A 26,399-nucleotide genomic window follows, 5' to 3' on the forward strand; every position below is an offset into this window, starting at 1 on the left:
AAAAATCAGTTGAATTTACAGAAAAAAAAATGCTAGTTGGTGTGACAGTATAAAACCGTTTATTTCACACAAAAATACTGTTATTGAAAAACAGACAGCCGTTTTTTAAGCAGATAAATACAGTTATTTTAACAAAAAACTCTAAAAATTAACTATGTCAGTATTGTGACAGGTGCGAGTCGATAGCAGCATTCATACGATCAATCGACGCTGGGATTCGAACTGCGTAACCTCATTGGGATTTGAACCCTCTGTCCCCTGAGCTAGCAGCATTCTTGAAAGTGAAAAGGAAGATCTATGGGTTTGAAAGACATGATGTGACAGCTAGAGCTATAGGAAATAATAAATTTGTTAAAAATTATGGGAAAAGTTCTCAAAGAAAATAATGAAACACCGTTTTTAATTGAAAATTTTAGAAGATATTAATTGAGTTATATGGTACAAGCATTCATCATATTTAATGAAAACTCCTATTAGATGTGATTTATTTATACCATTCAATAGTGTAAGTAGAATTCGAGAAAAAGAAACGGATCTATGCTTAACTTTTGATGTATTGGTCCGATTTCTTTTTTACAAATCAATATTTATGAAACTTAAATTGCGGTAATATTTCTTAATCCTAATAGTTAACGTTTTAAACACAAAAACCTCACTCAAGATTAAATATGTTTATTTTATATCAAATAAGTTTAATTAATTTTACAGAAAAATTCTAAGTCTAACTCAAAAAGTGTTCATAAAACAAAGAATGCTTTTGTGTTGTGATCCTTTCCTAAGCATAAGCACTATTCTAGTAGCGCCCTCTTCCGGCGAGTATAAGTGCTCAGTGTACAATGACTGTGATCAGTGTTATCTACTTAATAGGTCATTAGATGGGTCCCTGGTTATTGAAAAAAATGGTTAAAAGTGAAAAGGAAGGCCTATGGGTTTAAATGACATGATGTAACAGCTATAGAAAATCATAAATTTGTTAAAAATATGGGAAAAGAGTTTTGAGAAAATAATAAAACGCCTTTTATAATTGAATATTTTAAATGGTTTTAATTTACTAATATGGTAGCAGTATTCATTATATTTAATGAAAACTCCTATTTGACATGATTTATTTATAGCATACAATGGTATAAGTGGAATTTGAAAAGAAGAAACGGAAAATATGCTTAATAACTTTTGATGTATTATTCGGATTTCTATTTTAAAAATCAATATTTATGAAGCATAATTTATGGTAATATTTCTTAATTTTAATAGTTAACGTTTTAAATACAAAAACATTCCTCAAGATTAAATATGCCTATTTTATATCAAATTAGTTTAGTTAATTTTGTAGAAAAATTCTAAGTTTAACCAACAATTACTCATAAAACAAAGAATGTTTTTGTCTTGAATTATTAAATAAATAATTGAATCGGTATCTATTATTAATAGTTTACAGCGTATGTTTACTTAAGAATTTATTCGAGGGAGTTTTTTTTAACAGCCTTTTAATTTATTTATTATACGTTTATTACACTGTAAAAAAATCTGTTGAATTTACCGGAAAAAAAACTGTCAGTTGGTGTGGCAGTATAAAACCGTTTATTTCACACAAAAATACTGTTATTATAAAACAGACGACCGTTTTTTAAGCAGATAAATACAGTTATTTTAACAAAAATCTCTAAAAATTATCTATGTCAGCATTGTGGCAGGTGCGAGTCGATAGCAGCATTCATACGATCAATCGACGCTGGGATTCGAACTGCGTAACCTCATTGGGATTTGAACCCTCTGTCCCCTGAGCTACTGTGGCTCTTGTGTCTCAGTACTAAAAAAACATCGTAAACTGGTTTTAACTTAAAAATATTGAAATAATATTCAAGAGTAGAAAAGCTTGAAACTATAGTGACTTACCGTTTAAAAATGTTTGGCAACTTAACTAACCAAAAATTATATCTAACGAAATAGAATAATCAAGTAGAGTATCAATTAGGCAATAAATTCGAATCGCAGTTTAATTTATATGATTTTCAAATTTTTTAAACAATTGATGAAAATTAAAAGCAAGTAAAGAAAATAATCATAAAATGATTTGAAAAAATGTAGAGTTATAGTACGATTTCATGACAAAAGCAAGATTTCATTTTCAGATTTCATTCAAGATTCGAGATTGATTATAAGCAAGATTTCATGACAAAAACTAGAACTTGATTTGACGGTTCTAATCCGTTTATAATTAGGTTGAAAACAAAAAAAAAACCGTTTTGTCAACAAAACAACTTTAAACCGCCAAATATACTGAGAAAGTTTGTAAAAAGAACAGGACTTTTTTTTTTACTATGTATTGATAAACGGGATTATCACAAAAAATTTTCATTTGGTTAATTCTATAAATTGTTTAACTATTCATATTAAATTTACTCATTTGAATTTTTTTTTAAATTATCTAAGTGCTACAGACATTCAAGCATTAGGTCTTGAAAGGTAATATAAGTAATTTTTTATTTATTTATTTATATATATATATTTATTTATTTTTTGCCTACCTGAGGAACTCATATCTTAAAATCTAATGGCTACCAAATTAAAAAAAAGTGCATAATAAATAAAATGCAAAAATAATAAAAGGAAATAAGATGAATAAATAAATATTTTAAATTACAAAATTATCTTTCAATAGAAAATTAGTTTCGACTTCAGAATAAAGTTTCTGATTCTACTACATAGATCGATCAGAGAAAAAAAAATAACAAAGCAATCACGCATTAAATTGATATGAGCATTCATTTTGGTATTAAAAATGTGAAATGATCCTTAATGATTACCATTATAAGTGATTTTTATAATCCGTATCATAAAACTGAACATATTAAGGACCACAAGTTAAAATTTAAGCAAAGAAAAAACAAAATCGATATCAGAAATCCTTACATTTTTACTTAGCATGAAAGGATAAAATTCGACAATTAAAAGTTATTTTACAAAAAAAAAACTAAACATCTCAAACAAACAAGCTTCAAAGCTAATTAATTTTTATGATATCAAATTGAATGCAAATTTAAACAACAAAAAAACAATTGTTTATTTATTTAAAATAGTTCTATCATTCATAATTGGTAAATTTGATTTTACGCAGAATTATATCAGAAAAGGTCATTCTTATTGGCTCTGAATTTTATTCATGGAACCAGTTTGCATGACTCCAACACAAGTGGCATTTCTTCACCAAGAAAATGACAGAGTAAAATTAAAATTGCTTCCAAAAAATCATACATCCTTGAAGTTAATGAAAGTAACCCCTAAGAACGACTAACCTCTATAACGACCATTTTACTGTAGAACAGAGAGTGGTCGCTCCTGAGAGGTTTCACTGTTTTCAGATTTGGGAATAAATTTTAATTTGAAATCATCGTTAATTAAAGTAAGACATTCTAAAATAAATTTTGAATGATGTGTGTAAGCAAATAAATGATTGTAAGCTTACTTAAATTTATTTCTTATGAAAAATTTAAAAAGTAGATTTTCCTTTTCTTTTTAACGACAAGAATTGTAATGAAGTGCGTCGATAAAAACGTCGATAAACATTTTCGATAAAATAAAAATTTAAATTGGCTCTTCACTGACATACTTGATAAAAATCATTGTTATTGTTTGATATTTTTTATAAACAAGGTAAAGGGATTCAAAATAGAAGATTTAAAAATAAAAAAAACTCTTAACATTATAATATTACGAAACATAGGAAACGAAGTTCAGACTGTAAGAAAACACAAATTTCCACTTTTTCTTTCTTTCTGAAATTTTATCTCGAAATAACTTTGTTTTCTGACTAGCTGTTTATCTGACTCTTTCAATCGCTTATTATCTTAACTTGTAAATAATCAAACATAACGTGACCAAAAAGCTAACTAAATAACAAAGCTAAGTATTAATGGTCAATTCATTAAATATTGTATATTGTGAGAATCTGAATAAAATATAATGACAACTGCTTCAGAAAATGAAAAAAATATTAAGGAAGAAGCTTTCAAACTTTGCAAAGATTTTCTTGGTACACCATGGAATGAAATTTCTTTGGCTGATTTCAACATATCATCTGTAAGGTAAAAGAATATTTTAATACGTATTACATAGTTTATATTATTTAATTTAGTTGTTTAACAAGATTAAATTTCATATTTCTGAACCATTTAAAAATAATAATTTTAAACGAATAATCGATTTACTTAAAAATAAGTATAACAAGTAATTTTCATATAATAGGTATCAAGATTCTAAAAATTACAGAGCCTAGACAGTTTCTATACTGTAAAAACTGTGGTGTAATATCTCTCCAAATTTGATGTTGAACACTCCAAAAAGTTTTGCAATTCTGTGAAGAATTCTGGATCAAATTACGATATAAAATACCAGTATTATCCTATGCACACTGCATCATCCTAAAATACATTTTTTTCCATAAATTTTACAGCAATATTTATCTAATTCGAGTGATTCAGTGATTTTACAGTAATTATTACTGCAAAAATTACGGTGCACCAATTTTTTTGCTCCGTAACAAGTTTTGATAAAAATGGATTTTATGGTAAAAATATATTTGATCCGGAATTTTTTACAGTGTACTACAATTTAAGGGGAGTTGGTAGGGCATATACCAATAATGCTGAAACTGGCCATTTTCGATGTAGCTTTTTTCAGCATCTAAAGATATTGCTTCAGGTTTTTTTTTCACAGAATATTTACATATACATTTTTACACTGTGATAGCTATCAATACTTATCTTTGACAGAAAATGTTTTTAAAAATTATGAGCTGAGAGCTTTTGATGTCTGAAAAAGTTTCATCAAAAATTTTCCACGACTCAAAAGGTATTCCTGTTAACGCTAAAACATTATCTCAGCAGACAACTGATATAATCTCAAATATCCCCCAAAAATTTCGAAGCGATATCATGAGTAGTTACTTAGAAAAAGTCCATCGTAAAACGTCAGTTTTAGCATCATTGATATATGCCCTATAAATAGAATCAGTGACACATTTATAATTTTCTTTTTTTTTTCTTTTCAAAAGTCATTTGTAATTTTTTCGTTTCGTTATTCTCAAGAACGTAACTGCACTGAAACTTGGGAAGGGGTCCCTTTCTGAAACAGCAATTTTAAAGTCCACTTAAGCATGAGATCAACTTATAAAGGGAATTTGCTTTTTCACTTTGGAACTTGTAATGTCAACTTAGACAGGTGATCAAGTTTTTTTCTGAAGCTCATGAGACGTGTAGTTACACCGGTGAAGTTTACTAGAATTATCCACACATGGGAAAACAAAGAAAAATCATTTATATCAAGGTCTAATTTACGATTTAAATTGATATTTCAATTTTTTTTTTCAGATGTTATTTGTAAGTTTTTATGTATAATAATTTAACGACCGTTATTTCAGATACTCCATATCATGAATGACCTCCTTACACTACGTTTATTAAGTTGCAAAATTACCATAAGTATTTTGATCTTTTAATTTTTCTATTAGTGGCTTTTTACAAAGTCTTGCATTCCCTCCATAAATTGTTGCTGATTTGAGCAGATGAATTAAAATATTTGATTCCTGTTGAAATTTAGGGGTGGTATATCAAATGCACTTTACTGCTGCTCTCTTCCAAGTCACGTGGTAGTTAAAAATCCTGGCACACCTAGACGAGTGCTGTTAAGATTCTTTGGTCCAGTACAAGATGAAGAACATACAAAAGTCACTGAAACAACCACTTTTGTGCTCTTATCGGAAAGAAAACTGGGACCCAAATTGTACGGAGCGTTTTCAAATGGAAGGCTAGAAGAATATATCCCGGTGAGTTATTGTAGACTTCATACGAAAATAAAATGGCATTTTTGGTAAATTAGTGAAATTGGTTTTAGAATGTTTTACTTATATGTATATTTGTAATTCCTTCCGTCCCAAATTAGATGCTGTATGTAGGTTGAAAATTTTGTCCCAAATTAGTTGCTAGGTTTCCATAAGAAGGTGGAATCATAAATAACTTCCAATGCTGTTTAGTAGATCAACATCAGTGAAATTATACTACTAATGAATTCACGATTCATTAGCTAGAATAGACTTGAAAATAACCACTCGCCACATGACGAGTCAACAAAAAAAAGTAGCTACTTAAATAAATAACCGGCCACTTTTCCCATCTTCTTTTTCTTTTTTGAAAATTGTTTAACAATAAAAGCACATCAACGCAGAAAGACTCTGAAGTACAGAATTTTCATTTAAACGTCAAATGTTTACATCAATTTGTTATAGAAAGAATCATGTGGAAGGAGAGTTCTTTTGCAATTCACATATTTCAAAATTGTAATGTATATATAAAATGTATTTTGCTTTAGCAAATATTTTTATAAAGTTCTTAAGAAGTCATATGTTTAACTAAATTTTGTCACATATTTAAACTATTTTTATAGTTGAATTAATTTTTTGTAGCTGTAGATTATTTCTAACATAAATTTAAACTATAATTTAATCCAAGCAACAAAAAAAAGTTCGCAAAAAGAGGCTATTGAATGAAAATGACCTATCAATATCGGTCATCGACTCATTAAGTTTGAGGAAAAAGTGGCTACAAAATTATTAGAGTCTACCAGCCACTGGCTACTAACTGAAAATTTAAATTTTCAGATCTACGCCAGCTGATAGTTTTATGCTGTTACTGGTGGAAGAGTCCTTGCAAAATAGGGTGTGGCTTAAAACTGGCATGTTTTTTTTAAATTAATTATTTACTGATTTAAAAAGAAAATGAGGGGATGATTTGGAAGCAAATATAGTTAATTGATAGCATAGCACCTTTAAATTTCAGAAAAATGTTCAAACAAATTCATAAGATCATCAGTATCAATAATCAACCCAAAGGACAACTAATTTGGGACAGAGGGAGTATTATTTTTGGCAATAGAGAATTAAGTACAAGTGTTTTGCCAATAATCATTTTGCAAAAATGTGTTAAATTAGTACAGTTTTTTAAAAACTCTGCCGGAATAACGGTTTTTTTCCGATTAATATGTGAGTTTATACAGTTATTTCATGAGTGTTTGGTTAAGATTTGATTATCTGAAAGTTATCTTAAAATGTCTGGTTAAGATATTTGGTTAAGTGAAAAATGATGCGTTTAAAAGGGATTTTTTTCTGTTAGCAACCACTTTAGGTTTAAAAAGAAAACTCTTTGGTAAATTTCCTATCAAAGTTGGATTTGTTACGGCCATTGTAATAAAGTCTCTGAACCCTAATTATGCAGTCAAAAACCTAAACAAGGTCATGCCTTCTATAAAAAAAAATTGGTGTGCTAATAACAAAATTGCAATTAATACAGAAAAATCGAAACTAATGTTCGTTAGACGCAAAAAAGGAACAAAATTATAAAGCAAAATGTGTTGTTATTCAACCAAAGTATTCCAATAGTTAATCATGCAGACTATCTAGAACTTAGCATCAAACAACAAGTTAACCTGGAACCTACACATTAAAAAAGTCATCAACAAAGCCTAAACTGCATATAGCTGTCTCAGACCAATTATTAATTAAAACTCGTCATTGTTATTAAATCTTAACTGAACACTTAATGTGTATCAGGCTGATTCTGACTTAAGTCAGCTCTACATGGTGCTGTTTAAATCAAATGGAAAAGCTAGAAATATCTTTCAAAAAAAAAGCGCAGTCGTCTTACTGGTGCACCATACTTCTTACCAAGCAAAGCAATTAAAAATGATCTAAATATAGACACCATTAACGAATTTGTCAATAAATTGAGTGTTACTTTCTGTAGTAAATCGATAGAAAATGATCCAGCTGACTTTAACGAGATCCTCAATAGAGAATTAGCCATAGATTATTACCCAATAACTTCATTTCTACTATAAGATTGTATACTATCCAAACACAACAAATTACCCCAATTTAGATCAAATTTCAAAAATCATACTCCGCACCCGTGAAACCCGTCTTGCCGGGGGGAAGTGAGGGAGTATACTGTTCGCGTAGAGTACACACTCGCGACGTTTTAATTTTATGTTAAAAGAAAAGGCAACAGTTTACTTAACATCTTCTTTCCCTCAGAAAACGCTATCGTAATATTATATGGTAAAATTAGACTAGAATAAGATCTGCCTTCGAGAAATACCAATGCTTTCAAAACCGTCCCTTAAAATTTCTTTCCATTCAGCTCTTCAATTTCTGGTTTCGAATTTGCCTACACTATCTTTTTCTTTCGTAGGCCAAACACTTGTCAACAGATGATGTCAGGAGATTGTCTACATCAGTAGCTAAAGCTATGGCTAAGATTCATGCTTTGGACTTACCACTCAGAAAAGCACCAGATTCATGGTTAAAGCATATGAAAAAGTAAGAAGAAATGAGATCACCCTATTTAAAACGATTCCTTTTTTAACCCCATTCCTTCTAGAGATTTTAGTTTCACGTAAATTCAATAGTTAGAAAAATAAAAATCGTTCGACCTTAACTTAAGTTCATGCTGATTATCACACTGGGTGTCTTTCCCTTTTGTCATGCCAACCATATTTTCTTCAGAAAACACTTGTGCTCATGGTGCAAGATACTAATCAAGTAAATAAAAGATTAACTTTTTGTTGTCAATTAAAAATCTGAACAGCGTGAAAAAGAGTAGAAACAATTTGAGATAGATGAGACTTGCTTACATCGTACTACTTTTGATATTCAAATTTTTATCAGGCTTCAATTACATTTGAAATATTCCAATAATGAAATACAGTTATTCATCTATTTAAATTATTTTTTGGTAATATTTGTACTATGTGTACTGAAAATTGTTTATCACAAGGTCTGCAAGTGGTACGGCTTAGGAAACCTGTTGCCTAGTTCGTAGCACCTGTTTTCTAAATTATACCAACCTCAAAATTATATAATAATTATGGTTACGTGAATATGTTGACCATGAGTAACTCAAAACAATTTTTCACTAACAAAAAACGTAATGTGGTAGTAAATTTTAGTACTGTTATGAAAGTAGAACAGCATTATAAGCATTTAAAATAATAATAGAACAAGATCTTACGTGCTACAACGCTCTACCTCGACTTTGATATTGCTGCTTCAACATGAGTGCGGCTTATAAGACTGCAACGTTTTCAATTGTTGCAGTCTTATATGCCGCACTCACGGAATGAAAAAGCTTGTTATTAACCCTTTACTTACGGTGTTTCATTCGTATCATTACATCTGATCCACTTTTTGTACCAGCTGTAAACAAAAGGCTAAGAGAAATTTAATCCAGAAGTAGTTTTTCAGTCACTTTTCCACAGTTTGGCTATATTACAAATTAAAAATTATTTATTTAATAGTTGAAGTCGATACGTTACTTTTTAATTGTACCGATACGATTTAAGTCTGCCCGCGAGGTACAATTAGTTAAATAAGTGGAGATTTAAACTAAGAGTTAAGTGTGTCCAAACTTCAATTAATAGTTAGCAAAGAAACAGAACGTAGCAGGAAAGGGGGTTAACTATTATATGATGCATTTAATGTTCTGTTCATAACTTTAGTTCTGCTATATCCTTTTACGGGATGTTAAAACACGAAAGCTTGTAAAACCGATTACCTTAAGAACAAACTTAACAAGAGTATACAACGAATTGATACTTCTGCATGGATCTTTACGGGGGAAAAAAGCTTCCTAATTTAACCACTAGAGCGTTCTCCACACTATGCTTCGTTAGAAATCATAAGTGGTACGATTTGTGAGAGGTGCTATATAGGACAGACATGCTTTATAAAACATACTCTAAACAGACATACTTTAGTTTTGCTTCCATAACGAAGTGCCTTACAAAATTAACAAAGGAAACACAGATATGGCAGAAAATTATAAACAAGTTACAAAAAAGATAAAAAGGCTAGCCAAATGAGATAGAGAGAATCAAATCGATAAAGATAATCTAAAAAAAGAAGGGAGATGAGAAATAAAATAGAAAAATAGATTTCTAAACATTTTGGAAAAAATGGGATAGGAAGATCTTTAACAAAATGAAAAGATTTTTTTGAAATATGAAATGAGTTGCAGAAGTCTAGATCTGCAAATGAGAAAATTTTTTTAAACTTTTGTTGTTATCAAGCCACCATTTCATGCAACATTGAACATCTAACACAATTCTTTACAGAATCGATGCACAAAATATCAGTTTGAAAAAGATTCAATCCAATATTTATTCAACCAATTTTTATTTAAAGATTCGGCAGAATAAATGTGTGTTCCATAATTAAATTCTCCTATAAAATATCCTTGAAACCGGAAATATGGGAACTGATAATGCGCCCCATATTGTGTCCCTAAAACCCAACATGTAAGAACAGATAATATGTCACATAGTACGTTCCTAAAACTCGAAATATAAGAACAGTTAATGCGTTTCATAAAATGTCCTTAAAACCCGAATATAAGAACAAGTTCTTAAAGTGTTTTTACGTAAGAATAAGTGTTGCTTACATCAATGAATTACTCTTGTTTAAAGGTGGCTTGAAGACATGGAAAACTGTGGAACCAATAGATCAGATGATAATTGCCTACTTGGAAACATGTTCAGAAATGAAATGGATTTCTTAAAGTAAGTTGGATATTAAATGTATGTCTGCATTATAAAATACGATAACTAATAAAAAATATGAGAATGAGGAATAGTAATCATGATTTTTACTTAAAGAAATTATTCGGATATTTAGATGCGGAGTCAAATTGATTGGGACTATTGTCCAAAACAAAAAATCTTGTAATTCCAAAAAATAAAAATAAAAAACAATTCGGGTATTGCGATACGTGCATAAGAGGAGTCAAATTGATTGATACTATTGTCCAAAACTGAAAATCTTGTAATTCAAAAAAAGAAAAGAAAAACGATTCGGGTATTGTGATACGTGTATAAGAGGATTCAAATTGATTGATACTATTGTCCAAAACAGAAAATCTTNTGTGAAAATACGTTTTCAAAAAAAAATTTTTTAATTAAAAAAAAAAAAAAAAAAACTGTTCGGGTATTGTGATACGTGTATAAGAGGAGTCAAATTGATTGGCACTATTATCTAAAACAGAAAATCTTGTAATTCCCACAAAAATAAGGGGAAAAAAAAGAATTTTAAGTACGTTTAGTCTCTTATAAAATCTTGAGTTCTTATTAGAGACAGAATGTTATGGAGTTAATTTAATTTATTTATTTTAATTTATTTACTTTAATTTATTTATTTTAATTTATTTACTTTAATTTATTTATTTTTAATTTTTTACTTTTAGTTTTTTAATTTTCTTTTAATTTTTTTTTAATTTTAAATTTTAATTTAAATTAAAATTAATTTAATTTATTTATTAATTCGCATTGAAAATTAATCATTCAAAGTATTTCTTAAACGCAGAAACAATTTTAAATAACCACACATTTTGTGCTATGATTAGCTTTTAAAATTTTTAGCTTTATTATAAACTTGGCACTTGTTTAACTTGTAAACTTGTTTAAACCGCAATATGCCAACAGTAACAAAATAAAAATGCAAACAATAAAATTTTTGAAATCGGAAAAAAATTTTACATTTAATCTGTCTGCTCAACACATTATTATGCTTTCAAATCTTTATGAAAATTATATGAAAAACGATATTAACATTTTGCTTGCGGCCCTTAGCATGATGAAGCCATTCTGGTCCAATTACTGTTCCAACCATAAGCAAATTAGGGTTAAAAGAAGGTACACTGCACAAGGTTCCCATGACCTAGAAAAATATATGAATGGTAGTTAAGATTTTTCAAGACTACTAAAATTACTTAAATTTTCAATTTTGGAATTATGAAATTATTCTCTAGTTTCTTGCCCGCATATATATTTTCTTTAAATTAAATATTTATCTATAGCTTAAAACATCTAGGTATCACTTTTATTACCACTTTCAAAAAAAAATGTCAGACCGTGGGAACCCTGATTGAAGACATTTCCTACAAGTACAATGCAGTTTTGAGCATTTGTTTTTAATTGTTGTGGCTCATAGAATAATGAAAGAAATACATACGTACATTATTTTGCAAAAAATATATTTTTTTGTATTCCTGAGAAATGTTTTTAAAACATAAATACTGTTTTTCAGAAAAGAAATGGAAAATTATGATTCTCCGTCAGTTTTCTGCCACAATGACTTGATTGGAGGTAAATTTTTGTTTAAAATTAGGTGATATTGAAAATCTGCTTGAAGGTTTTTGAGTTTTTGTGCTATTCATAAAACTATTGTATTTTCATACAAATAATGCTAAACGTATTTAAATAGTTAATGATATTTATAACTACAAAATTTTGATATGCGATGAATGTTGATATTCTCCACTGAGTAGGGGAGAGTGGGGTCAATTGTAACAGGGTACGATTGTAACAGAGCAAAAATTTCGAGTGTCTGGTTCTAGATTTGGTTCCTAGGGGGAGCACAAGGTGTATTTACTAAATCTACATGTACATCCCTGCTGGCAACCATTTTTATGTACTTTTGAAAGAGTTACATCACAAAAGATATTTTCAAGCTACGTAAGTACTTTTTTCGGTGTTAGAATATTATATTGTAACAAAGTAATTTTGTTTAAACAAATTAAAATTATTAACCGAATATGTAAGTTAACACCTTAATTGACATTTCAAAAAAAAATATTAGTTTTGTTAATTAACTAGCATTGTTTTTAACAAATGAAGCTGAAATGGCGTCTTGGGGGTGATTGTAACAATAAGTAAAGGGACGATTGTAACAGCTGAAAATAAATAATCTTATGTTTACAAACCATTACTTAACTCTTTAAGAACCACTGATAGTTTCCTATATCATTTATAATATGTTGCATGTGCATTATTTTATTTGTCACCTTTCACAGCATAAATTAAAATTTTTAACCCCTTAAAGTTAAAAGTTTAACCCTTTAGGTCTCAGCTCATTATTATTTTTACTCCTAAAACATCACTACTATTTTGATCAATAAAAAAATATATCACAACTATGATAATATGTATAATTAACTATGTTTTAGTTGAATTCATGAACTGTTACAATTGACCCCGTAAGTGGGGACAATTTTAACAAGTGCACGACTGTCAAAAATTGTTAATAACTAATATAATAACATTTAAAATAAGGTATTTATTTTCTTTTTCTAGTAGACGATAGTCTACTTTGCTCGTTTGTCAATTAATACTAATAATTTATTGGATTTTTTGCTAGTTAAAAATAGTTAAGTAAAAAATGTTACAATTGACCCCACTCTCCCCTACTGACATTCGTTTAGACATTGATAAAAATCCTTAATATTTGTTTTATCCAACTTATTTTTAATTTATTTGATATTTAATATTTATTGAATATTAATAATATTCGATTGGGGTAGATAATAGTGGAGAGAGTATCGATTAGTGACTCTGAACTTAAGAAAATCAACAGGAAAAAAATTACCTTTGACAATAAACAATAGTGTAGCAAATACCTTGGAAAAAACGAATATTCACCGGTTTTTGTTAACATTAATTTTTTTCGGGCTTTCATAGTAACTTATATATTTATTTATGCATGCTATCTTAAATCCTTATTTGCAAAAAATTAATTTTTCGTTAATTATTTGTAATTAATTAAAAACCTTATTCGTAAGTAATCAATCATTAATTGATTTTTTATTTGCTTTATTACTATTGTAATTTTTTTAGCTTGCAAAGTTAAAGGAATTTCAGACAATTAACTTTTGAAACTGAATTAACACTAAGCAAAAACAATTGAAAAATAATTCTATGGCATTTATAAAAATTCAATATTTTCTGAGTAAAAATAGAAACGGAAGATATTATGTACTAAGTCTGAAAGCACATTTTGGAGACAAAGTTTTTTCTTTTTTTTTTTGCATGATTTATATGCAACAAAAAGTTATTTCTTTTTGCATCAAAATATTTCTGTGAAGATATGATATAGTTCAAATTGTTTGTAGAAAACTACGTACATAAAATAGAAAATTAATTGCACGCAATAATATAGATGCGCCTATTATTCTGCAAACAAGTTTAACATAAAGGCTTAAAATTATTTTAATTGCTCTAATGATGTACAAAAACTCAGTTTTAAAATTTTTCCGCCACCTATATTTTCCAACAGTTGTTCATGAAAACAGTTGAATATGTCAATTTAATGAAACCTTAATTTATAGATCGCAGCTCAAACTGTTACCACAAGAAATTTCCAGAAGCTCGTAAAAGTTAAATTGCGATAAACAAATGTTATAGAATAACTATTTTAAATTTTAAACTATTCGGCATTTTTGCATGCAACTTAAAAAGACCTTTTTAAATAATTCTTCCATCCAAAAAAAATAAATAAATAAATAAAATAAAAAACTTAAAATTAAAGGTTTGAAGCTTCAATATCTTAATCAACACTCTGAGCTTTTCGACACTGCAAATTTCCGTTTTACGAAAACGCCCCCCTTTTTTCTCTCATGTGACGTATGCAAACAATTAATATCTTTATCAAACAAGAAGTTGTAAATCTATATCGATCTATAAAAACTTTATTAAACGCGGAATCTACCTTTATTTCTTAGTTTACGATAACTATGATATAAGCATGATAGTTAGATTTAACTGGAACATAACTATAACTCTTTGATACACACTTGGTTAGTTGCAAATTTAAATGATATGATGACTAAATGTAATATACATTTCCTTACCAACCCATAAGTATAGTTATTGTCTGCGGTAAGAACTCCCCCTGCCACGAAGTCTGGGGCCGTCTGCTGCTATGGAAACATGAAAAGCGTATTTCAGGGAGGGTAGCTTCTCTTCACTCTAGGACTAACACAATAGACGGAAGAAAAAGATTCCCTTTCTCTAACAGCCAACCCAATATTGCTTACTACCACTTATGTTCCTTGCCTTGTAATTTTGAACCCAATCCAGAAGACCAGGGAACTCCTGGATCAAATATTGGGAGAAATCTGACTTTGTGGAGGATTTTTTGATGGAGCTAACCTGCATTTGCGTTATATGGATAGGAAAACCACGAGAACCTACCCCGGTTAGTTTGACAGCAAGGGGACTCTAACCCATGATCCGTCTACCACTGAGTATATTTCACGTCAGCACTGTGGTTGGTGCAAGCCGGATGCGGAATTCGTATCGACTGGGATTCGAAACCGGATCACCGCATTGGAAGGTGAACGCTCTATCCCCTGAGCCATCGCGACTCTGACGAATGGATAGGGGAGTTCTTGCTTTAGCACACTATATTTAGGCGCCTATGCATATCGGCGGAAGTGGAATTATTGTTTGGAATTGTTTTTATTGGCACAGACTAGGACCCTAGGTTGCTAACTTTATGCTGACACCTTATACACTCTTGGATGACATCCTGTTTCCTAAGATATGTTCCAAAAAAGTTACTTCAAGAAGATAGCGCACATCTTTATAGTAAGGTCCACTATGATATGGTGAGAACGGTAACCTTAACTTGAACCCTATCGAGAACCTTTGGAACGAGTTGAAGATATACAACAGTGGAGCAAAATTAGTGACTCATACTTCTTTAAGTTGATTGGTAGAAAATACCACTAAGCGTCAAACGAGGAGGTTTGCAAAGTATGTCTCATGTAGTTGAGACTATAAATATTTCTCGTGGCGGTTATGAGTACTATTGGATATGAATATTTTTTTTATCAAAAGGTGTCCAATACTAATTGGTAGTGTGGTATTTGCAAGTAAATAGTGCACTATTTCATCCGATGAGCTAAAGTGACTCATTGGATCCCGGTTTCTGAACTCTGGTCAGGACAGCCCATTCAATTAACATCGTCACCATATCATTCAGTGAAGGATTTTGTAATATGACAACTGGAGCTGTTTCTCTGGAAGTAAAGAAAAGTTTAAAGTTGTCACAACATAAAAAGCCTGCCTGAAAGGAAATAGTGCTGTAAGTGTCGGAGCTGTTTTGAGCTAAAGGTCCCGGTCCGTATCAAGAGGAACCTATAAGAAACAATGCACTAAAAAATAGAACATTTTTAGCTTTATTTTATTATTCATTTTATTAGCTTTATTTTATCATTATTATTTTAGTTGAATTAATTTTTATTGTACTTTTCTAGGGAACATTTTGCTACCAGAAGATTTTGTGAATGAGTTAAATCCTAAAGTAATTCTCATCGATTTCGAATTTGGTGGTTACAATTTTAGGTAAATAATTTTTAAAAAAAGGAATTACTAATAAAATTGTTTTTTTTCTTCCCAAGTTTCCAAAAAAATATTTAAGACTCAGATTTCTCCATAAAAATAATTTAATACAAAAGCAAAAAATTTTTTGAATAACATTTAATATTGATTAGAGGAGAAAATACAATATTATTTTTGTATATTAAATCTGTATTTATAGCTAATGCGAGACTTAAGATTTTTGAAATTCTATAGTTAAATGACACATAAAAAAATCGTCACTGGAAGTATCTGATTCCAATTTTCTGTCCAAAATAATTAAAATTCGTCGCCTATTTCGGCGCCTGAAATAAATCAAAATAAAATTATTTTGGAGTTCTGTTCTCATTGATAAAGATAATTTTTTTTAGTCAACTACTTACACCACAAAAAGTCTGATAGAATTTTTTCAAACTTAAAAAAGAAAAAAAAAATTGTAGTTATTGAAACGTCCTAAAAGTCAGAAATGTAAAGTTTTAGTAGAATATAATATGCGTTGAATATTGTACAATACGTTTTGGCAAACTTAGAAATAATACAGTGTAGTTACAAAGCTTTTCGTTTTTAGCTTTTATCTAGGACTTGAAAGACAGACATCTCTAATTTAATTTAAAAATCTAAATTTGGAACTAAATCCAAAATCATTCTGTTTGGAACTTTTTTTACCAAAATAGTAGCTAACAGAAGAAAATACCCATTCAATTTTATCTGAAATTTATGAGCACTTTTTTATTTTATTTATTTATTTTTATTTTATTTATTTATTTTGTTGTTTACTGTTATATATCTATGCAAATTTGTAGCTATTTTCTCTGTTTAGGGCTTTTGACATTGCAAACCATTTTTGTGAGTGGGTATATGATTATGATGTTACCGAACCACCTTATTTCAAAATAGATAACAGCAAATATCCAACAGAAGAAGAAAAAGTACGCATTTCTACTTTCTACCTAGTGTTTTAAAATTAAATAGTAAAGAAAATGCTCGAATCTTAATTTTCCAGCACTTTTGTACGTGGGTGTGTGATTGTGATGTTACTGAGTAACCTACACTATTGAAATCTATCAAATCACTAATGAGGATGGCGGGATGATTAAATAAAAAAATAAAAAACCTGTTTGATTTATTAAGGAAACTGAGAGGAGTTGAAAGCATATTATTTTTCATCAGGCCACCAAACAGATTTTGAAGTTTTCGTTCTGTCTTTCTAAGTAGCGATTCCTTAGATTTTGATATTGCTGTTGTTTCTTCCTCTCTTACCTATTTATTTGCTATTTATTTTACAAAGACTCTAAAAAAGTAAAAGAGTGGGTTTACCTGTATACTTACAATCAACTAGTATGCGATCGAATTATAATCATAGTAACAGAAAAGTTTCAATTCCCTGAATTAGGTAGTAAATCATATTTTCCTGTTAGCAGTTCTTGCAATCAAGTATAAGATCTAATTATAATCATGATGAGGCAAAGGTTTGAATATTTTATTTTTATTTTATAACCGTCGTTGAACAGCCGACCCAATTTTTGGGTTTACGACTACTAAAGTTCAACTACGTAGACTTGTCATTTTGAACCCAATCCAGAAAACAAGGGAACTCCTTGATCAAGTATTGTGAGAAATTTGCCTTCGTGGAAGACTTTCTGAGGGAACTAACCCGCATTTGCGTTACATGGAGAGGAAAACCACGTAAACCTCCCACGGTCAGCCTGACGGCAAGGGGACTCTAACCCATGATCGGTCTACCACTGAGGATATTTCACGTCAGCACTGTGGTCGGTGCAAGCTGGATGCCGAATTCGTATCGACTGAGATTCGAACCCGGTTCCCCTTATTGGAAGGCGAACGCTCTATACCCTATACCCTGAGCCATCGCTGCTCAAGGTTTAAATATTCTCTGCATTGGGTATTAATTTATATTGATGAGCGCAATTAAGGAAAAGAAAGGTTTTTCTCTTTTTAAGAACAACATAAGAAACGCCTATACGGTAATAAGGTGTCACATGATATCTAAGTTTTTTTTGCGGACACCTCTGCCGCGCAGTGGCCTGTGAAGTCGTAAGGCAGAGGCGTTGTGATCGCGCTTGTGTAGAGGTACATCTAGTAGCTTAAGGACATTTTGAAACATCGTAGATAAGTCCAACCCCTGTTTTTTTTTATTGTTTGTTTGCTCATCGTTAGTATGGCAGTTGTCATTGTCTAGACTATGCCACAAGGTGGCGGATAGTTAGAAGACTCGAGGCTGGGTAATCAAAGGCCACCTGTTGTAAATACAGCGATGTCTCAAGAAATGTGGTGTCCACTCCGTGGAAACAGTTCTCAGAGATAGGAACAATGGACCGCTGACTTGGTCAAGGCCGTAACAGCGCCGGTTCAAGACCGTTATTTCAGACTTCTAGCCGAAAGTGATTGGTGTGCGACAGCAACATAACTGTTTTGCAACCTATATAATGCTGCAGGAACATTCATTTCATGCATCACCCATAGACTTAAAACACAAGTTCTCTATATGTCAGATGTTTTATAGTCAGCATCCCTTTCACTATGAGCCGCGAAAAGCACTCTTGGAAGAATGCGGAGAACACATTTGGTTTGCACATTTGGTCAGTCTGAACATCGATTCGAAACGTGTTCTCCCCTTAAGAAATTCTGGGAGTCGATATCAGCCTCCTAACATTGTCGAAAAGGACCACTATGGTTGATGTGGTCTGATGGTTTGGCCAGGCATCATAGCAGACTAGAATACTGACTTTCATTAGTTCGATAGGGAAGATCAGCGGTACAGGTACGAGATCCTTTCCCCTGATGTAAGACTTTTCCGTGCAGCATAAGGATCAAATTTCAGATTTACGGACAATAACGCCCGTCCAGACAGGTCTCAGTTGGTCGACGAATACTTTAAATTTGAATATATTCAAATATTAGAGTGGCTTATAATGTCCCCTGACCTTAATCTTATCGAACACGTATGGGATTCTTGAAAGCTCTATTGTTGCTCGAAGACCAGATTCAACGACCATCAATGAGCTCAAGGATGCCTTAAAAGAGTGGTTGTAGTTGTCTCAGAGATTGATAAGAACCCTAGTTAACAGTATGAAACGCCGATGAGAGAGTTGTGCAGTTGTTAGAGGCGATCATGCACCCTATTAGAAATGGGTTTTTTTTCTGACTGACAGCTACTGTACTGGACAAGTTACCAGTTTCCTTATTTAGGGTACAGATTGTGCCCATTTTTGTTTTCTCATATATTGGTCTTATATCGGATGATATGCAGACCAGGTTTGATTTTATTTGATCTGTCAATTTTTTTATTTCGAAAAGAACCATTTGTCTCTTCAATTGATTCACTTAGTGTATAAATCAGTTGTTGGATATCTTATCATCAAATATGGGATCTAATTTAATCATAATAAAGAAAAGATTATGATTCTCATATATTAATTAGTAAATTATAAATCCGAGAATATATTATGATCAACAAATATATGATTTAATTATAATCATAATAACGGATAGGTTTGAATTCTCAGTATTAGGTAGTGAATTAGAAAAATTCCTAATGTGATTTTCCATCTCAATCTATGCTACTCCAAGATTAAAGAAGAGAAATTTCAAGTATCTTTTGTTATTTCACCTAACAAGTGTTCGTACAAATTGTTTACTTTTGCTGTTTATTGCAGATAAAGTTTATCCGGTCTTATCTGAATCAGCTGGTCTTGGAAGATATTCTTAAATCCTCAGTAGTCGACTATGAAACCGATAAAATTCTGGACGAAGTCAAATTCTTTAGCATGGTCACGAGACTCTACTGGGCTTTGTGGAGCGAAAAAAACAAATATGATGCCAACATTGGCGTATTTCACAAAGTTAGTATTATTTTCAGAAACTACTTAATTTTTCACTAATCACTTTTAAACATTTTTATTTTACTTTTAAACTTTAGGAAAATTCCAAAGCAAGACTAAAACAATACTGGAAATTTAAGGAGCAGTATTTGGAAGAAAAATCCTCAGAATTAAGTAAAGATAACAGCAACTTTGTATCTAATATCAATGAAAGTACAGTTTCAGATCGACATTAGAATAGATTAAGTTTATGGTTGTAAGAGTGAAATATGAAAAGGTCACATTCTTTAAATAATTGGCAATTACCATTGCACACGTGAGCCAGACAATGCATTTGATTATGAATTGACTAATAGATGTTTATTCAATGTAAAAATAAAGCTTCAATCGATCGCATACGTAAAGTTGTGACTAATACTCACTTTTTACCTTAATTATTGCACACATTTTTTAAACTTTTTGCTCCATACTTATTGTCTGTGTTTTCTTACATATTTTTCACTAATAAATCTAGATATTTTAATAAAAAATATTATATCTTGCTGAAATTAAATAAAATTTTCAATAAGTTCAATAAATGTAATTCTTCAGAAATTAATTGACTTATTGATCATTTCGTAAATAAATGGTATGTTCTAAAATCTTGTTCATAATTTTGATTATTTTACGATTTGAGAATAATCGGTTAAGTGTTGAACCATAATCTTGGCATCTTGAACCATAATAAGTTGCAAATTTACTGCAACCTTAATGTGGTAAAATGAACTATATTACTGCTCAATAGTATCCTGTAATCAAGTTCATAAGTATGATAATATGGTTCAACAACAGCACAAAATGCAAAACATCTGATAAATTGAGCAAATAAATGAAATAAAAGAAATGAAAAAAGAGAAGCCTTTACTAGATTTCGTTATTTTACACCAAAATATTTTTACCTCTAAGGATGTGGTTTAACGCTGTTTTTCGATGCTCTGTCGCATAGGAAAATAAAAAAGCAATATTCAAAGTGAAGCACACGTGAAGCAATGTGATTATTATAAACTATACATATAATTTTGCCGTGAAAAGTTATCTGGGCTCTAGAAAAGACAAACAACTTAAATATTTTAAGAGTTACTAAACTTTTTTTAAAAATTGCCAATTTGGCGGCATTTTTTTCACCTGGATGAAAATTATCAAAATCACTACCTTATTCTCAGTTTTTACAAATTTTTATGAGCCCAAGCAATGCAGCATTAGAGTAAGTTTTTGTTGTTGCTGTTCATTTAAGTCGCACTAGAGCTGCACAATTGGCTATTGGCGACGGTCTGGGAAACATCCCTGAGGATGATCCGAAGACATGCCATTGCAATTTTGATCCTCTGGATGGCACCCCCGCTTCAGTAGCCCGACGACCTACGCGCGACGTCGAGTACTTTACGGTAGAACAGTTTAACGAGGACCAATACCGCACACCCTCGGTCCCTACGCAGACTAATCCAAGTGGTCACCCACCCGCACACTGACAGCAGCCAGTGATGTTTGACTTCGGTGATCTGCTGGGATCACCGAAGCTTAAAGATCAGTCTTAAAGATCAGTCCACTGCGGGTAGAATAAGTTTTCAAATACTAAAAAATTAGACCACAAACGCTTTTAATTTTCACAAAACTGTGGCTTTTCTCCATACAGACGTTTTGCGACATTTTTAAAATAAGTGTAGACAGCGCTGGCTTTAGATGGACTAAACTTGACCTGACAGTCTCGAGTAACAGTTACAAACTCGTAGCAGTTAAAAAAAATAGGCTATTATTCGCAGAAAAAGCACAATTTCATAATACAACGGAGCCTTTGAAAAACAACCTTAAATGCCCTTAGCCCGCGAATTTCCATAAAAAGTTTTAGGCTTGAAACATTCAACGTTTATTAAGAAGAAAAAAAATCCGAAAATAATTAGGTAAATAACAAACAACGTAGTGCTTTCAAAACTAACTGTACTTCAAGTTGAAACGACAAAGTTTTTTGTATCAACAGAGTTACATTGTTTTTAAACATTTTTTTTTAAATTCGGGATTGTGCTCACAAAAGGACATCAATAGAATTACAAAGTAAATCTTTAAAGTAGGAGTATTTTACCTACTCATAATTAAAGACGACAACTGTCTTTTAACCGTACTCTGCTGAAGAGTACTGGTAATTAAGCTCGATTAGCAAGGATTAACTTAAACTTAAAGATTGAATTAAATTCAAAGATTGATATTTAGTTAGGGTTTTACAATTATCAAACGGTAAAATAACTAGAGTTACTTTTTCTTTAATAAGTTCTAAGTAAACCTGTGTCACATCAACATATCGCTGGTTCAAAACTAAAACGCCTAACGACACATCTGTACTCACTTCTCATGTTATTTGAATGAGAAGTGAGTCCAGAAGTGTCGTTTTAGTTTTGAACCAGTGATATGCAATTAAAAAAAATGCAAAATAACTAAAATTTTTAAAACAATGTTGGGAATTAACTTTTCAGCAAATAACAAATAGCGAGTTTTTATAGTGACCCAACTTCTAAAAAAGGAAAGCTTAAGAAAAGGAACAATTTTGAAGATAAAGTTTTAATGGAAACCGTACAAAATGATTAGGATCAAAATTAATCCTAACAGAATCGGGAGTACTGATCAGCAGATCAGTAAGTAGACCCAAATCTATATTATAAAATAAATAGTTGTGGGATTTTTTTTATTAGAATAATTATGATGTAATAATCTGTTTATCGTTCAAAACAAAAATGTTTGCTTAGCAATCATAGGGATAGCGAGCAGGGAGAGTAAGGTTCTCTAGTCTTATAAAAAATATTAATGTAGAGTTTTGACTTAAACTTATTTTGAGGTGGCAGCAACCACTTAATGTTAAAATAAATCGAAGTAACTAGTAAATTAGCTAATAAAAATAATTAAAACAGAATTTAATTAGAGGATGAATACGATTATTCTAGTTTTTTGAGTTAAATGATTCCGAGAAGGAAATACGAAATTATATCACAAATGCCGCAAAAAATATATCTTGACGTGGGTTTAACTTCTTATTTCCATAAAATCCGAATTCTTATTAGTTTATGAGGAGTTATTAGTTTACAGACTCATTGCTTTAAGATTACATTAAAACAGTAGAAAGATTAAGCTTCAGGTGAAAAAAATACAACGATAGTGATTTTTCCCCCTCGTAATTTAACAATGAACATTCTTATTTGCTAAGAATCTCTTGACATTTTTGAGGTATATTGGTTTGGGTTCATGACGAACTAGCCATTTAACCTTGGCATCAGATCTAAACTCTTTTTCACACGAGGTTAAAAGTGTGTTGAATTTGTTTTGGAAATCACTTGTAACAGGTGTCAAAATACTTGTCCTATTTCTATTGGGATACAAGAGCTCTGGGAAATACTTAGCAAAAATTATTTTTATTTCTCTGGTTAGTACCATTAACCTTATTTATAACTAAAAACTTTACAGCATCAAATCTCAACAGTTTATGTTCGATCAATTTATCGCAAGTCAAGGCAAGTGAAAGAAAAAAAATGACGATAATATTTAAATGGATCTACCAACAATAGACAATCTCTATTAATAATAAAATAATGAATCTGTCTGTGACTAAATATGTGACGATTTGAAAATAAACGATGGCACTTACGGATATAAAAAACAAAATGATTTAAATAATTATGATTTAAATTAAATTAATTTGGTAAATTAAAGGTTAACATTTATAAATCTGAATAATAATACATAAATTCAATAATATTTTATCAAACCTTGGTGACCAAAGACTGCAATCATACTCTGATATACAACAATGTATAAACTACAAATGCAATACATTGCAACAATAGTAATAATACCTTTAAACTGAGTTAATAATCTAATGTCGATTATATGATCAATATTAGTCCTTGTTGCCCCAACATCAACATTGGTTGCCTGATACCAACAAAAATCAAACGTATAAGTATTACTTACTAATCAAACACAAGTTGACAACTGTATAGCTGCCTCCGATGAAGGGCTAATGCTTTCCATAAAACGTTCTGAAGAGTTAATGTGATAAGTTCGAATCTCATCATAACCCTTGGTATATCTCTATGCTGTCCTGCTATCTTTTCTTAAATTTGACTAAGGCTCAGAAGTCGCACCTTGCATTGAGAACACAAGCACAGATATGTATTTGCTTACGAATAAACAAATAAACTTACAGTATAATTTATTAATTTGGTTTGAGATAGTTAATTCATTTGTAAACAAAAATAATGATCAACAGAAGACGATTAGGTGAAATACTTATAAATGAAAAACAAAAGATGATGTAAAAAAAAGTTCAATGAATTCAGAAAGAAGCAATGACTATGCGCCAATAGGATTTAACCAGATACAAAGTATAGAGTGGACCTGTTTCAGTCACATATAATCTAGTGCAAAAGCGCCACGATCGAACATATCTCTACACATTAACCGGATCGAAAACGTTACCAACAGACCTGGTTTGTTCTGCAAAGAATAATAGGTGGTGATCAAAAGCATAAACATCTTCTTCGGAAGAACAAACACTTTGAGATCATTTTCTGTAAGAGTTAATGAAATTTATGGTTATGTGACTAACTCAGCGTTAAGTCTCTGAAGTTCTAGAATGAGGGATCGTTTTATAAAATGTGTGCTCAATACGGCTTAGAAATTTATTTCAAACGAAGAAACAATAGAATAAGTAACAGAAAGACATGCAAATAGAGAATGAAAGATACATTTAGTAGCTTAACTATAGCAATCGAACCCGTTGACTCTACGCTCCAAAACGTTTGATAGAAAAACAGAATGGCATCAAAAATCTCCATGAGAAGATTCAGAAAATAATTTTAGTCAAGATATGGGCATCATCATCGCGTCACGTGATAAATTAAACTGTTTGTAGAGTTCGCTAGATCGAAGGGAATACCGAACCTGCAACCTGTCATCGAGCACATCCTGATATTCCTTCTGCTCTCGGAAATTAGTTTTAACAGACTGCAAGATACAGATGTCATTTTTGTCATCGCGCACTTTTTCCCAGCATATATATATATATATATGAGAAATCACGAAGTACAACTACTACTCAGTGTGTTATGCACTTTTTTTGTATTTTAATTTATTTTAAGTTAGTCACTCAGTTTTCTGACTGTATCTTTTTCCAGAAAATAAAACTTTTATTTTTATCTTCTGATTGTTATGATGTTGTCTTCGGTTCACGCAAATGTGAGAACGTTATATCAAGTTCCTACATGTTAATAGTTAAATATTGTTGAATAATAGTTGAATATAGTTTTCAGTTCTATATAGTTTCCCAACTTAAAAGATTTTAATCTATTTGAGAAATCAAGACAGAAACTAACGTACTTCCTTTTTCTATGACACTCCACACGCTAATTGTGAAAGCATGTGAAGTGTTGCCATAGGTAAAAAGTTCTGCTCTACGCCACCTGCCTGTAGACCATTTCGATCGCAAATACTTGCGTAAAATATCACCGTTAGTTATTTTTGGGGGTTGCATCTTGTAGGGCACAGTATGCTTGCATAACAACCTTCTTACTGCAAGCGGTTCACGCACAATGAATCTACAAGGAAAGTGTTTAGAGAAAGAATCGATTTGATTTCCTCAATTAGGTTCTCATATTTCCGACTGTGACCAATGGTTGCGGGAGTCGTCTGCTGTGAGAGTAGCCCTTGAGAAATCATTAACAGTGTATGCCATTCGTTGATGCAATAAATACGCATCGCAAGTAAATACGATTCATGCATGCGCGATCAGTTACTCTTTCCTGTAATTTCATACAGCAATCTAGGGCAATCGGCTGTAGCGTGAAGGGCCCCTTAATTATTAAATATTCTCCCACGTAAAAATAGCCAATGCCCAATCAGGTCCTCTCTTTCTCTCACCGGTAATTTGCATGCATTGAGAAGAGTAGCATATAATTTTCAAGAACCGATCACTCTACATGCAATTCACGATCCTCCTATTCCCGTCATATGAAAAGGGCAACCTTATTTTTGAAATTTTTGCCGGAGAATATATCAATAAAGTTCTCATTCTCCTTCGGTGGTCATCGGTGGTGCGTGAATTGCATGAAGCAAGAATATCTCTTCTAATGCACTTGATGAAGACATGGTTGTTGTAGTTCATTTACGTCGCACTAGAGCTGCACAATGGGCTATTGGCGACGGTCTGGGAAACATCCCTGAGGATGATCCGAAGACATGCCATCACAATTTTGATCCTCTGCAGAGGGGATGGCACCCCCGCTTCGGTAGCCC

At 31.1% G+C, this 26,399-nt stretch overlaps 1 protein-coding gene across 1 annotated transcript; it reads left to right on the forward strand.

The window, feature by feature from the left end:
- The first annotated feature begins 3,958 nt into the window (after window positions 1-3,958).
- LOC107450148 (choline/ethanolamine kinase) lies at window positions 3,959-20,483 on the forward strand. Its single transcript, XM_016065884.4, has 9 exons — window positions 3,959-4,085; window positions 5,599-5,824; window positions 8,244-8,371; window positions 10,516-10,608; window positions 12,131-12,189; window positions 16,140-16,227; window positions 17,063-17,171; window positions 19,920-20,105; window positions 20,183-20,483. Exons 1-9 carry the CDS (start codon window positions 3,964-3,966, stop codon window positions 20,318-20,320), a joined length of 1,149 nt encoding a protein of 382 aa, XP_015921370.2. The 5' UTR covers window positions 3,959-3,963; the 3' UTR covers window positions 20,321-20,483.
- Window positions 20,484-26,399: the final 5,916 nt, after the last annotated feature.

This window comes from Parasteatoda tepidariorum, chromosome 8 (genome assembly GCF_043381705.1).
Source record: "Parasteatoda tepidariorum isolate YZ-2023 chromosome 8, CAS_Ptep_4.0, whole genome shotgun sequence".
NCBI classification, from domain to species: Eukaryota; Metazoa; Arthropoda; class Arachnida; order Araneae; family Theridiidae; genus Parasteatoda; species Parasteatoda tepidariorum.